Source organism: Microcaecilia unicolor, chromosome 7 (assembly GCF_901765095.1).
Source record: "Microcaecilia unicolor chromosome 7, aMicUni1.1, whole genome shotgun sequence".
Taxonomy (NCBI): domain Eukaryota; kingdom Metazoa; phylum Chordata; class Amphibia; order Gymnophiona; family Siphonopidae; genus Microcaecilia; species Microcaecilia unicolor.
The window spans coordinates 129342577-129357556 of NC_044037.1; the positions used below are offsets into that span (position 1 = coordinate 129342577).

General features: G+C 41.2%; 1 protein-coding gene across 1 annotated transcript in view; it reads left to right on the forward strand.

The window, feature by feature from the left end:
• Positions 1–14980, forward strand: part of COL6A1 (collagen type VI alpha 1 chain) — a 422434-nt gene that overhangs the window by 372740 nt on the left and 34714 nt on the right. Inside the window, 1 exon segment of the mRNA XM_030210386.1 lies at positions 12761–12894. Within this exon segment, the coding sequence (XP_030066246.1) occupies positions 12761–12894 (134 nt within the window).

A 14980-nucleotide genomic window follows, 5' to 3' on the forward strand; every position in this document is an offset into this window, starting at 1 on the left:
CTAAGTATACCACATCTAGATCTCTCCCATGATCCATCTTTTTGAACACCCAATCAAAATAATTAATCAGATCTGTCTGACAAGACCTACTTCTTGTAAAACTATATGCTGCTTCAGGTCTTTCAATTCCAGAAATCTAATCTTTTTAAATGTATGTATTTATTGGGATTTATTAACTATGAAAAGATTCACACAAGGTGCTGTAAAGTAGGTACAGTTTAACATAATTTTGTTAACAGCACAACAATAGTAAAATAACCAAGAATAAACATAAATACAATAAATGAGGTAAATTTGAAAATAGTAAAATTGAAACCTAATAAATTATGTGAAACAGTATCAAAATATACACATTTAATAGCACTTGAATTCAAATTTCAGAGATATAATACAATGTTGGCATTATACTAATGATACACCTAATAAGCATGCATTAGAACATTCAACTAACATAGATATGAAGCTAAAGATTTTCTACAATACAATTTTAGAATTGTTGCTATTGATTTACTTATCACAAAGGTCAGACTATGTAGCCTATAGTTCCCACCTTTCTCCTTACTACTGCTTTTGTGGAGAGGGACTATGTTGACCTTGGTCTAGTCTCTGGGACCACTCCTGACCCTAAAGAAAAAATATCAAACAGCTGAGCCACCAGAATTTCCCTAAGTTTTGTCAGTATCCTCAGATTGAGAACACGACCGCAAAATTAATTTGTGGAAGACATAAATTTTATCATGTCACTCCTTTTTTGAGATCTCTTCATTGGCTTCCGTTTGAAGTAAGATGTAAATTTAAACTTTGCATTTTTATCCACAAATTATTTTATGTTTTTCTCCCAGATTATTTGGTGGAGTTATTCAATGTAGGAACAGTTCATTCTCTTAGATTGGGAGATCATTGCTTATTGCAGTTTCCTTCTGTAAAACATGTGAGGTACAAGGCCATTCATATAGTTCTAGTTTTGTTTATTGCTTGGTGCAATGTTGGAACTCTCCTCCTCTGGAGCTGAGATTTGTAGAATCCTATTTACGATTTTGTAAGACTTAGGGCCCTGTTTACTAATCCGCGCTATAAGCATGCTAGCGTTTTTAGCGTGCGCTATATGAGTGTCTCTAGCATTAGCGCATGCTAATTTTTAGCAAGCGCTAAAAACACTAGCACACCTTAGTAAACAGGGCCCTTATTTTCTATTTATTTCATATAATTTAGGTTTTCTTATGTACTACTTTAGTTAATTTAGGGGTCATTTTATGAAGCTTAAGCAAATGCGCCGAGGCCCCCTTTTACTGCAGTGGGTAAAAGGGAGGTCTTTCTTTTTTTAAAGAAATGGCCATGCGGCAAGTGAAGCACGTGCCACATGGCCATTTCAGGGGGGAGCACTTACCGCCACCTATTGAGGTGGTGGTAAAGGGCTCCTGGGCTAACCTGGCGGTAACTGGGCAGCACATGGCACTGCCCGATTACCGCTGGGTACACACCGGCACTACAAAAATTGAATATTTATGCAGCGTCAGAAATGGCACATGCTGGGGGAGGGAGCCCGGAGGTACTTCCCTTTTAGCGAGCAGTAAGCCAGCGTTGGGCTTACCACCGCTTCATAAAAGAGCCCCTTAGATTGGTTTAGATATAATTTCTGTATTTTTGTATTTCCTAGTGATGACCTAGTTTTCATCTAAATTGTAATCCGCATTGATCCTTAGCTGGTATATATCGGAATATAAATTCTGTTGTGTTGTATGTATCCTATTCAGTCCTATCTTTATGACTATTTTTACTTTAGTTGTCTCCTCATAAACAATCTTCTGAAAATCAGTCAGCCTCTACCTCTCTTCCATCCCTATTATGTTTGGCTTCTGCATTCCTACACCTGGCCCTTCATATGTGAACACAGAATGGAATAATTTGCCAAAGAATCCTGCTTTATCCTGATCTTCTTCTACAGATTCCTTCCCTTCTTCCTTGAGTCTCAGAATGCTGCTTTTATACTTTTTCCTATCATTAACATATGTAAAAATGTCTTGTTTCCCCATTTTGGTAACAGAAGAGAGGGTTCAAAAGTACACAAACAGAAACAAAAATGTTTTTGTTGAACACCACGATGAATCGAGGTGTGGGTTTTATTTGCGATTGTTCTGAAATTCGATTGATTTCTCACATGTGAGCTGATTATCAACAGTTGGGCACTAAGGCGCTCCTAGGTGCCTTTCTTGTAACTGTTTGCTTGTGCTTTGCGGAGTACAATTTTATATATTTTTTGTGTGTCTTTCAAGAGTTGCCATTCAAATTGAATCCTGATGCAGGTGGACATACGCTGAAACACGGCCTGTGTTGGGTCTGTTCATTAAAGGACTTTTGATTGTTCCATTCTTGGAGGCCCATTTGCTTTTGTTGTTCACCCATTTTACCATATTGGCTATTTTTCTCCGTCTGCATCATTGCATTCCTGACTACTTTACCAGCTTCTCTAGCTTTCTAGATCAGTGATTCCCATTCTTTTTTGACCCGCCATACTCTTGGTTCTGTAAATTTATTACAGTCCACCCCCCCTCCCCTACCTATTTAGGCTATTACTCAAAACAAATTATTCAAAATGTTGTTAAACGTTTATTTAATAACATAAATAGTATAGTATAATAATATTAATGATGGAATTGAAATTTTAATCTAATTTATTTATTGGGATTTATTAACCACCTTTATGAAGAGATTCACCCAAAGTGGTCTACAGTAGGTACAGTTTAACATCAAACTTGCAATTTTGTTAAGTTTACAACAAAAAAAACAATTTACATTTTTCACTTGATCTATGTTATTTGCGACAGTACAAACATATGCACTGTTGGTTTACTTGTGAAGGTGCAACCATATGCTCATATGCATAAGCAGGTAAACAGTGATATAGGCAGGCCTATTCACCAAGCTACCACATTGATAAAATGATTTAAAAAAATACTTTAGTGGTTCAAATCTTTTTCTGTGGCAAGTATGGGTCATCTGCTTGCAGTTATGCTTCAATACTTAACCAAGCTAACCAGCTGAAAATACAAAAATAAGACATCTGCTCGCAGTAATGCTTTCAACACTTACCCAAGTGGCGGCTCTTATTACTGACTTCTCATGACTCGAGCAACACTTCGCACAATTTATTTGCAATGGTGCCAAATATATGCTCATATGCATAAGCAAATAAATAGTGTTATAGGTGGGCCTATTTGCCAAGTTACCTCGTTGATAAAATCATTGAAAAAATAAATTTCATACTTCTTAGTTGTTCACACCACTGTATTGTGCTTATCTCTCCTGTGCCCTCTAGGACAGTGCAGCACCCCCACACCACTACCTTGTCTTTCAACGCCCCTAGACTAGTCCAATCCCCCCCCCCCCCCCCCCAGGGGATGGTACTGCCCACCTTGGGAATCACTTTTCTAGATATTGTTGTCTGTCTTCATCTTTCTACAGTTGTTTGTAGTTTATGAAGGCTAATCTCTTTTTCCTTATCTTTTCAGCTACTTCTTTTGAGAACCAAAGATTGCTCCTTTTTATCTTACTTTTATTTATTTTCCTAACAAAAGAATTTGCCCTTAAAACAGCACCTCTCAGTTTTGCCCACTGATTTGCTGTTTCCCCCCCGATCATTCCATCCAACAAACAGCTCCTCGAGGTATTCTCCAATTTTGACAAGGAATGGATTGTAGAACTAAGCAGTTGGGGGGTAATTCTATAAAGAGGGTACCAACATTTAAGCACCAAGAATTCATATAAATGACTATAATACTGGCATATATGTGCACATACATATATTAATGCCAGTATTCAGCTATGCACTATTCTATAAAATAGTGTCTAAATGAGATGGTAGATAGTTCGAAGGTGGGCTTACACCTGCATAAAGTCTGGGCAGTTTTTTTTCAGTTATACCTGTTAATCATAGAATACTATAATTTACTAGTGTGTTCAATACACCAGCTCTATGGCTGTAGTAAGTGGTTGCACCTAAAATATACATGCATATACAGTAGTATTCCAGAAAGGAAAGTAAGTGCCAAAAAATAGGCACCTTTTTATAGAATTGCTGTCCATATGCTGATTTTCTGCCGCCATTTTCTATGTTTCTATACTAGTGTGCAAATGTATTGTTTTATCATTACTCTGGCTGGTCTGGATAATGGCCACTCTAGAGTTTTATACAACAGCAGTTTTTATAGGTGGTCAAGCCCCATATTCTGGTTAATTAGAAAAACAGAGGCTTCTAGGGGACTCCCTGAAGGAGCAGATGTGCTGCCTCATTCTTTTTTTTTTCCCATCCAGTATGAAAAGAAAGTTTTTTTCAAAAACACTATAAAATCAGAAAAAGATATGGAAGAGAGGGAGAAATTCAGAAAGAGAGGAAGTGGAACCAAGGAGACACACAGTGACATGAGCAAAACTAAATCTGCCTCTCTTTACAGAAGGAAAATGGGCTTCTAAGTGATAGGTTTCCACAGGACAAACGTCTTTCCTTTTATTGGCAAACTTAATATGACCAAAGACCACTATAGGTGTTCCAGTGCTTGAGGATGAACAGCAATCGAGTACTCTAAAGCTTCTATAAGCTGACCAATGGTTTCATTTTGAGTGTAGAACTCATTTCTGTGAACTTTGAGGCAATGGGAGACTATCCAGCTCATTTTCGAAAGTGATCGCCGGCCATCTTCCGACACAAATCGGGAGATGGCCGGAGATCTCCTGAACCTGGCCAAATCGGTATAATTGAAAGCCGATTTTGGCCGGGTTCAACTGCTTTCCGTCGCGGAGCTGGCGAAACATCAAGGGGGCATGTCGGTAGGGTAGTGAAGGCGGGAGGGGGCGTGCTCACGAGATGGCCGGCTTCGCCTGATAATGGAAAAAAAAACAGGCTTGGCAAGCATTTCGCCGGCTTTACTTGGTTCCTTTTTTTAAATGACCAAGCTTCAAAAAGGAGCCCCAACTGACCAAATGACCACTGGAGGGAATTGGGGATGACTTCCCCTTACTCCCCCAGTGGTCACCAACCCTCTCCCACTCCAAAAAAAACCCCAAAACCATTTTTTTGCCCGCCTCAAATATCATACCCAGCTCCATGACAGCAGTATGTAGGTCCCTGGAGCAGTTTTAGTGGGTACTGCAGTGCACTTCAGGCAGGCGGACCCAGGCCTATCCCCCCCCCCCCCCCCACCTGTTACACTTGTGATGGTAAATGGGAACCCTCCAAAACCCACTGTACCCACATATAGTTGCCCCCCTTCACCCCTTAGGGCTATGGTAATGGTGTAAAGTTGTGGGGAGTGGGTTTTGGGGGGTTCGGGGGGCTCAGCACCGAAGGTAAGGGAGCTATGTACCTGGGAGCTATTTTTTTTTTTTTTTAGAAGTGCCCCCTTTGGTGCCTGGCTGATGTCCTGGCATGTGAGGGGGCCAGTGCACTACAAATGCTGGCTCCTCCCATGACCAAATGCCTTGGATTTCGCCGGGTTTGAGATCACCGGCATTATTTTCCATTATGGCCGAAAACCGATGCCGGCCATCTCAAACCCGGCGAACTCTGACATTTGGCCGGGCCCAACCGTATTAGCGAAGAAAAAGATGGCCAGCCATCTTTTCTGAAAATACGGTTGGCTCCGTCCACTTACGGCGCCGGGCCCGAAGATGGCCGGCCAGCTATTTGGCCAGCGCCGTTCAATTATGCCCCTCTATGTGGTTCAAGGGCGTAGCTATGGGTGGGCCTAGGCCCACCCAATCTCAGCTCAGGCCCACCCTGTCTCAGCCTCTGCACCAATCAGGTGCTTTATAAACTGGTTACCCTGCACATCCGCAGAACTACTTTTTTGTTGCTGTTTGGGCTGCCCTGAAGTCCAGTTGAGATTCAGGAGGGGGAGGACCCTTCACTACAAACTTACCTATACCAAGTCTGCTCTGCTGAAAGTTCCCCGTGGAGGCTGCTGCTCTATTGCAGACAGCACTTCTAGCCTCTGCTTCTGCCACCGTGCAACAGAGCTCTGGTGCTGTTTTTTAAAACTTAGCTCCCCCACCACCTCCCTATGCTGTGCCATGCCGCTGAAGAAATATGGGCACTCATCAGCCCCGTGCACCGGGTAAGGCACCACTCCCGCTGTGCAAGAAAATTGGCCCGGGAAGTTTTGGAGCTCCGGCGCTGCTTTTTTAAAAACTTAGCTGCTGCTCCCTCCCCCCTCCTTTGCTGTGCCGCTGGACTGAGAAATGCAGCAAAATCTGCCTGGGAAGTTATTTGTTTGGAGCTCCGGCACTGCTTTTTTAAACTTAGCTGCCGCCCCCCTCTCCTCATGCTGTGCCATGCCGCTGAAGAAATTTGGACACTCATCAGCCTCAGACGCCGGGTTCAGTGTCTGGGGCTGATGAGAGTCCATATTTCTGCAGCAGCATGGCACAGCACTGGGGGGGGGGGGGGGGGGGAAGAGCAGAAGCTAAGTTAAAAACAAGCAGTGCCAGAGCTCCAAATAAACAACTTCCTGGGCCGATTTTGCTGCAGAGTGGAAGCAGTGCCGTACCCAGTGCGTGGGGGCAGGAGCAGAGGCTAGAAGTGCGGCATTCCCCCCCCCCCCCCCCCAGTCAAGCCTACTCTCCCCTGTGGCCTCCTCTTCAGCACACTGCTTCAGGCCTCATCGGGGGTACTGCAGTAGACTCTGCAGCGAAGTGCTACCTAGGTTTAAAAAAAAAGGTTTCTGTGTAAAGTTGGATTGCTGGGGGGGGGGGGGGGGGTGGATTGGTTGGGGAGGGCTCTACACTGGTCAGGTTAAACAAAACTGTTGTATGTATAATGCTGATTAAAAAAAAAGTTTTATAATTTCATTTTGGTGGGCTTGGGCTCTGTAATGTGTTACTGATGTGTTACTGGTTGGGGGTGGGAGATTGGAAAGGGCAGGGCTATTGCTGGACTACAGGGAGTGGTGTGGGGTAGGAAAGGGTAGTACTGATGCCGGGCTACAGGGAGGGATGGGGGAGTAGGGAAGGGCAGTGTTGATGTTGGGTTATAGGGAGGGATGGGGGAGTAGGGAAGGCCACTGTTTATGCCAGGCTACAGGTCAATTTCTAATTTTTGGTCATTTATTCTGTAACTGGTAAGTGTTGTCAGTGTTCTTTATGCTACCAAGGTCAGAGATTCTTCTGGCATGTGGTTTGCGTGGGGATCTATATCAGTCTGAATGATCAGGCTTTTCCAATGGGATGCATATTGCTGTTATGTATATATTCATTACTTCCTTTATAAAGCTATTGCTTTGGGTATTGAGTGTTCAGAATTGATGGTGTTAAGGTTTGCAGCATAGGCTCTGAGAAGCTTCTTCACAGGATTTAGCTTAACTTCACAAAGCTGATCTTTTACTAATAGCTCATGTTTTCTGCTGCAGGGCTCATAGGAATAAAATTAGTTCTATAGCAAATAACACGAGTCAATTGTTAGTAAAAGACCTCCAAAGTATCTGGCAATGAAGGGATTTTGTGCTGCTATTATTGAGGTGCTACCAGATTTGAATAAATCTTTTCTATGGAAAGCTGTACTATGTTCTGTAGCCACAGTAGTGTAACCCGAAGGGGTTAAAATAATCTTACCTGAGCTTCTCCAGAGGAAAACAAATAAGGGTTCTATGGTGACATCACTATGGGACAACAGCTGAGCAAGCTGAGACCTGGTTGCCTTGGCAATGGCTTGCTGGTCAGTTGAGAGTTGGGCAGAAGGAGCTGACAGTTGGGGAAGAAGGTGAAAGCAGTGAGAGTGAGAGGTTGTGTTGGTGGTGGCTTGAGAGAAAGAAAGAAAAGGTTTTAAGTTGTATTTTTGAAAGGTATGAATGCTGAAGTGCACAGTTGAGATACAGATGGTGAGTGCTGACTGACTGTGGAAGAGAGAGGAGGTGCAAAACTGTGTGGCAGAGACTGGGAAGTGGAAAGCTGATTCTAATGTACTGGAGAGTGATTGAAGTGGCTGAAAGGGATGTGCAGTGCTAGGAGAATGTGACAGAATAGGAGGAAAGTGTGGTTTAGAACATTTGAAAGAACTGTTGAGTGCTTGAAATTAAATTTGGGTTGCTTGGGGTGAGGGAGTCTGAAAAAGTGAGGATAGCTGTGATTTGAGTAGAAAAGATTTAATGTGTGATTTAATGGGGAATCCTAGTGAGAGGGCTACAAAAATCTGTAGGTTGCTGACTGGTTTGATTGCAACAATGTATGCATGTTGAATCTTCTCCATAGCATAGGGAAATTAAAGTACAGACTAGGTGTTGAGAGTAAGGGATTGTTTGGTTACTTTTATTTCCTGAAAGTTTACTGAGGCCCAGTATTTTTGGAAAAAAAAACCCCATTAAGGACACTTAGTTAAGTGGTGTATAAGGTTAAGGAGTTAGGGTCTTGCCTTCATTTTATTTGGTTAAGAGTGAGGTGAAGGGAGAAGAAACCGAAAGGGAGCACGAAAACCTGGAACATATCATGGGCCCCCACGCAAGAAAGATTGCAAAAGAAAACAACCTAAAATTTCATCTACAGCTATGCTGCAACAAGTTTAAATGACAAAGAAAAGACATATACTTACCTAAGCTGACATGTTGAGGGTATACTGAAGTTCTGTGAAAATACAAAGATAAACTTAAAAGTTGAGAAGGGAGTTAAGCATTTGGAATATTTAGGAATTTATACTTATCTGATAGTAATCCTGTTTGCAGGTACTGAGGAAAGATCCTGTAAAGGAAAGAAAGTCAAGCAAAGACTGTAGTGTTAACTCTATACTGAACCAAAGTAGAAATGTTGAGTTTATACTGATATACTGGGGAATTGGAAAATTGGGAAAAAGGGAACATTGATGATTATAAATGTTATAATTTACTTACAATTGATTATAAAGGTTGATATGAATATATACTTACCTCATTTTTGACAAAATAAAAACTAATATTATTATTGAAGATTGTTAAGTTTGGTTCTTCCAGAAGCAGGACAAATCCTAACTTAGTTTATTTTCCCCTCTCATTCATCGAGAGTGAGAGGCGAGGTTAGTGACTTGTACACTCCACCGTCCTCAGTGAGGTGAATCTGGGTACTGAGTATAACCTCTGGTATTCAGAAATACATCTTACACTGAAGCACAGGAGGGGTGCATTACAGTAGGTGGGAAAAAAATCTTGCTGTTGACAGTGTGACAGTATGTGGTTTATGCTGATGCAGAAAAAACAAAACAATAAAAAGCCAACATAACCCCTGTGCAAAACCAAATAGAGAAGAACAGCAAAACAAAAAGGGGAACAACCAAGGAAGTGCCAACCAAGGGATTTTTATTAAAAATATCAAAAACAGAGGTTAACTAAAACGGCATACATTTTTGAAGGATCTATAAAATGGTATCAAGAGGTCAGGTCCTCAGCTGTAGCTGTTGTCATGTTGCCATCACAGCCTAATAGTGTGGGTGGCTGTTTGATTGTGTTGTGTTCATATCTGTCCTTTAACAGTACAAAGGACTTACTCGTCCGACTGAAGTTGAGACTCCTGAGGCAGATGCCCCATGCAACAAAACACAGGACTGCATCGAGTCTTGATACCTTTTTTTTTTTTTTTAAATAGATCCTATGGACTGTATATCATTTTAGTTGACCTTTGTTTTTGATATTTCTCATAAATATCCCTTGGTTGGCACTTCTTCCTTGGTTGTTGTTCTTCTCTATTTATGTTGATGCAGGACAGCTGTTGGGCTGACTATTTACTTAGATATCCATCATCAAGAGCATTCTAAGGCATTATTTATACATGCATACCACCCCCCCCCCCCCAATTTATATATATATATACCCCCCAATATTCAGTGCTATTTAACCAGTCAGCAAAACCCACTGACCACTTAAATATCATTTAATTGGCTAACCGCAAATATTCAGCGGAAGATAGTCAGTAATCTCCGCTAAATATTTGCGGCTAGCACATAGCGGCTAACCGGCTATGTTGCCCGTTATAGCCAGTTAGTGCCGATGGTCAGTGCTGAGTTAAGCAGTTAAATAGTACTGCATAAATAGCAGTCCTATATAAAGATAGGAACTTAACCATTTAGCGCTGAATATCTGTTAACCGTTTTAAGTTCCAGCGGCCAAAAATAAAACCAGAAATTCAATGCCGATTGCCGGATAGGGCGCAACATTGAATTTCCTGGTTCAGCACTGGCAGCAGGCTTTAACTGCACAGCCTGCCAGCAGTTGAATATCAACCCCATGGTGTCCACCCATATTAGCTCTGGGCCCACCCAAAATGTCATGTCTGGCTACGCCACTGATGTGGTTGAGACATTTTGATGCTACTCTAAAGGGAATGGTCAGATGCTAGTGTTTTTGTGATTCAGGTCAGTCAGGTTCCTCCCTGGATTACCACTATTTCATGTTCCTTTTCACACTGTTATATGAAAACCATAACACATGCAAAAGGCAGATAGTTCTAAGCACACATTTGTGTCAGTTCTCTTCTTTCTTATTGAGACAATCCCCCCCCCCCCCCCCCCCCCCCCCCCGATAGTCACAATCATTTAACTGGCCAGGAATTGCACCTGGCCGGTTAAATGGCACTTAGCCAGTTAACTTTAAACCAGCTGAAAATAAACCAGATGTTCAATGCCGATCACAAGAAACAGCCTGGCATTGAATATCCAGGCTGACCGCCAACCGTGGGAGTTAGCCGGGCTCCCTCCCGTGGCCCCAGTTTGTTTCCAAGTGACTGTATATACCTATTACCATGATTGTGTTAATTCGTAAGGCTTGTTAATTGGTATTTGAATATGAGTACATAAAACGTGATGGCAGAAAAAATAATACAGCCTGCTAGTATGCCCATCTACATTATCTGCTCAGTTGTACAATCCCTTCTAGTCCATCAGAGATCCTTATCTTCTGCTTTCTTGAATTCAGTAGCAGTCTTCATCTCACCACCATTATTGGGAGGCCATTCCATGTATCCACCACCTGTTTTGTAAAGAAATAGTTGTTTGCCTCTAATTACATAAAAACATAATAAGAAAATAAGAGTTGCCATACAGGGTCTGACAAAGGGTTTACCCATTCCACTCCATTTATGATTTTGTAGTCCTCTATCATATCTCCCTTTAACCTTCTCTTCTCCAAGCTGAAGAGACCTAACTGCTTTAGCCTTTCCTCATATGGGAGTCATTCCGTTCACTTAATCATTTTGGTCACAGTTCTTTGTACCCTTTCCAGTTCCACTACATTCTTTTTGAGATGTGGTGATCAGAATGCTCAAGATGGGGTCTCACCATGGAGCAATACAGAGGCATTATGATATTCTCTGTTTCTTTCTTATTAATTCTTGATGTTCTGGGGGGTTTTTGTTTTTGTTTTTTGCTGCTGCTGTTGCACACTGAGCAGAAGATTTCAACATATTGTCCATGATTTTGTTTTTATTCCAGAGGCTTGATATACTGCCCGGGGTCCAAACTGGCTAATGCGTTGTTTACAGTAATATAATAAAATAAAGAGGGGAAAGATACACCAGGGAGGGGAGACTAAAAGCAGAGTAATCCAAAGGCTAAATCCTTTCCTCAGTGGTGACTTCTAAAGTTGATCCTAGGATCAAGTATTTCTAATTTGGGTTATTCTTCCTAATGTGCATCACTTTTCACTTGTCCACATTAAATTTCATCTGACATTTTGATGCCCTGTCTTCCAGCCTTCCAATGTCTTTCTGCAATTTCACACACACTGTGGTAATTGACAGTCTGAAAAAAGACGAGTTTGTGATGTATTAACTTTGAATAGCATCGTATCATCTGCAAATATGATCACCTCACTCGTTCCCATTTCTAGATAATTTATAAATATGCTAAAAAGCACCAGTTCCAGTATAGGTCCTTGCGGCACTCCACTGGGTATAGGGATAGATATTGCTGATTTCCATCTTGCTTATGAGACTTCTTTAAAAGTATTGGAAATATACTTATATTCATATTTAACAATGGAATATTAGGTGATTATTATGTGTAACTGGTTTGTCTTGTATGTTATGATGCTATATTATGACTGTTCTATTTTATACCAGCGAGCACTTTTGGATTGGGCGGTTTATGCATGTTTTAAATAAATAAATAAAACTGCAATCTGGGCTGACTCCTATGCTATTGAAACTTTGATCTCCAGCTCTGTATGTAATACTCCAAATAGTGTCTCACTGGAAATGTATACAGAAGCCATATCACCTCATTTTTCCTGCAGGCCATTCATCTCCCAATGTACCCAAATATCCTAGCGTTTCCTGTTATATTATGTACCCAGTTGGCCTCCTTGAGATGATCAGATATGGTCACTCCTATATTTTGCTTTTGTTTTGTGCACAAAATTTCACTCCATGATACAGTACGACTACCTTTGATTTTTGCTACCTAAATGCTTGACCTTACATTTTTATCATTTTATCTTTGCTGCTAAACTCTAGACCATTATCCAATCTTCATTAGACCCCTCCTCATATTTTCCTCAACTTGCAGGTGCCTATCTTGTTATAGATTTAAGCATTAACTGCAAATAGGCAAATCTTTTTATGAAAATACTGGGTCAGGAGAAAACTACTTTAGTACCCATGTTGCTTTAGCTAGCTTTCCAGGTGAAACTGCACACTTTCTCTTTGAAAATGTACTAAACATACATGGATCCAAAAATGCCTGTATACTTTGCCTCCATAAGGCTTAGTGAACATTATCACCTATATGTGCATCTATATTATACTTTTGTTGCAGAATGTGCATGCGGCCCCATTGATGTACTCTTCGTAGTGGATAGTTCAGAAAGTATTGGCCTTGCAAACTTCCAGATGGCGAAAGATTTCATTATTAAAGTAATTGACAGACTGAGCAAAGATGAACATGTTAAGGTGAGTGGTATAGGAGAAGCATTCATGTGAGCAATGCATTTTGTAGTGATCCAATCATTCAACTACCCACTCATTTCTGGAGAAGTAACAACAAGGTAAGCTATGGTTACTGTATCTGTTTGGTGACTATTGCTTTCAAAGGGCTATTAACCTGTATTCCTAAAATATCTGTGGAATTCCTAATATATTCTTCCTCCAGACTACCATTTATAACATTAGAAGATGAGTAGCTGTTCTGCCCCTTACTCTTAAATTATATCCTATTTTCATGGGGGGGGGGGGGTCAAAGGAGAAACAAAAGGTTCCAGCCAATCAGCCAAATGACCCTCTCAAAGCTTGTAACACCAGAATTGGAGTCTGTAGCTTGGGTGCCTGTAGTGCTTGTGTCACTTAAGCAAGGGAGTTCTGTTGGGCTTTTAGAGATCTCTAGGAAGCCTGTTGTTGTTCCCATTGCCTCTGCACCTCTTATTCCAGCTGCTGCTGGCCTTCCACTAAAGCCTGGAACAGTCTTTCCATATTTTCCTTGTAACCTTAGCACACACTGCATAAAAGGAACAAACCAGAAAATAAAGCCTGCCTGTCTGGCACTAACTGTATGTCTTCCAGTCCCTAGCTAGGGCAGAGCTGGCCCCTTTAGCATGATTTTCCTGAGTTGTACTCCTACCAGGCCTAGAACCCAGGAGGCTAAGTTTTACAACTTCTTTTAGCAGGGTAAACTCATATCCCATCGCCAGAACCATATGTGGTAACTTGAATGAGGGCAGGCCCAGAATCTGGATAAAACGGAGGGTTAAGGTGAACAGAAATAATAATTATTAAAGATGTCAGATAGGGGTTCCTGTTCAATTCACAGGTAGGGGAGAAAGTAAACATACAACTAGTTCTTAGATGTAAGAATGTCCTTTCATGGCATGCTTCTGTAGGGCCATGGTATGCACTATTATCTCAGCAAGGCAGCACACTCTGCATGACTCTGGTCTGGATCCCCAGAGTTACCAGTACAATCATTAGCAAATAACATAGGCTGGCCTGCATCTGGCTGAGCCAAACAAACAGATCTAAAAGGTCCCAAATTGAACTTGGCCTACTTGATTGTCAGGGTTGCAGTTCACAGGTACATGGTGGAGGCATATGCTGTCCAGTATCACTGCTTTCCCTCTGGGCCTCCTTAATCTGGATGTGCCCTGAGCTTTTATACTTCCTGGACCATGCCTTCCTGACTCCGACCCTCCCGTGTCACTTCCCCCCTAGGTAGAACTGTGAGTTTTAAGATGGTTCTGGCACTGTGAGGGATTGTCCTATAGACTCCCTCACACTGACATACCTAAGTGATGTCATAGCCATGTGACACATCGTCATTGAGATGTGCACGGGTTTACTTCTCTGTTCAGGGCATCAAGTTCAGTTTAAAGGCAACAGTGATAGGTAAAACTCTTGAGCACATTAACTTGGTAAACTCTTGTTACTGCTTCCTCTTTTATTCTTTTTTTTTTTTTTTTTTATCTTTATTGAAATTTCACAAAAATTTAAGTTATAGCTATCCATATGGGATACCAAAGAAATAGAGAAAAGCATACATCACAATCAAAAGGAAAAACAACTCAAACAAATTCGTCCACAAATAAAGAAAAACAGATCCAAGAATTAGGAAATTACTAATAATGAAAAAAAAATTAATAATGGAGACACCACCCCAAAAGACCCTCCCAAGCCTGCCCTTAGCAGCATGCATATAGGTTACATGATAACATTTATTTCCTCCTTCGGAATTTAAAATTCTTCCAATTGTTCAGGTTCAAAAAACTGAAACCATTTACCCTCAAATACAACAAAACACATACAAGGAAATCTAAGAACAAAATTGGCACCTAGAGCTTGCACCCTGGCACAATAAGCCAGGAATGCCCTGCACCTCATCTGTGTCTCTCTACCAAGATCAGGAAAAATCTACATTTTTGAACCCATAAACAATGAGTCAATATGTCTAAAAGAAAGTTTCAAAACAGCATTGTGGTCTGGTTCAAGAGTCTTTAGAACCTCGACCAAATACTTCTTAACCATGTCAACTGAAGAAATTAATGGAGAC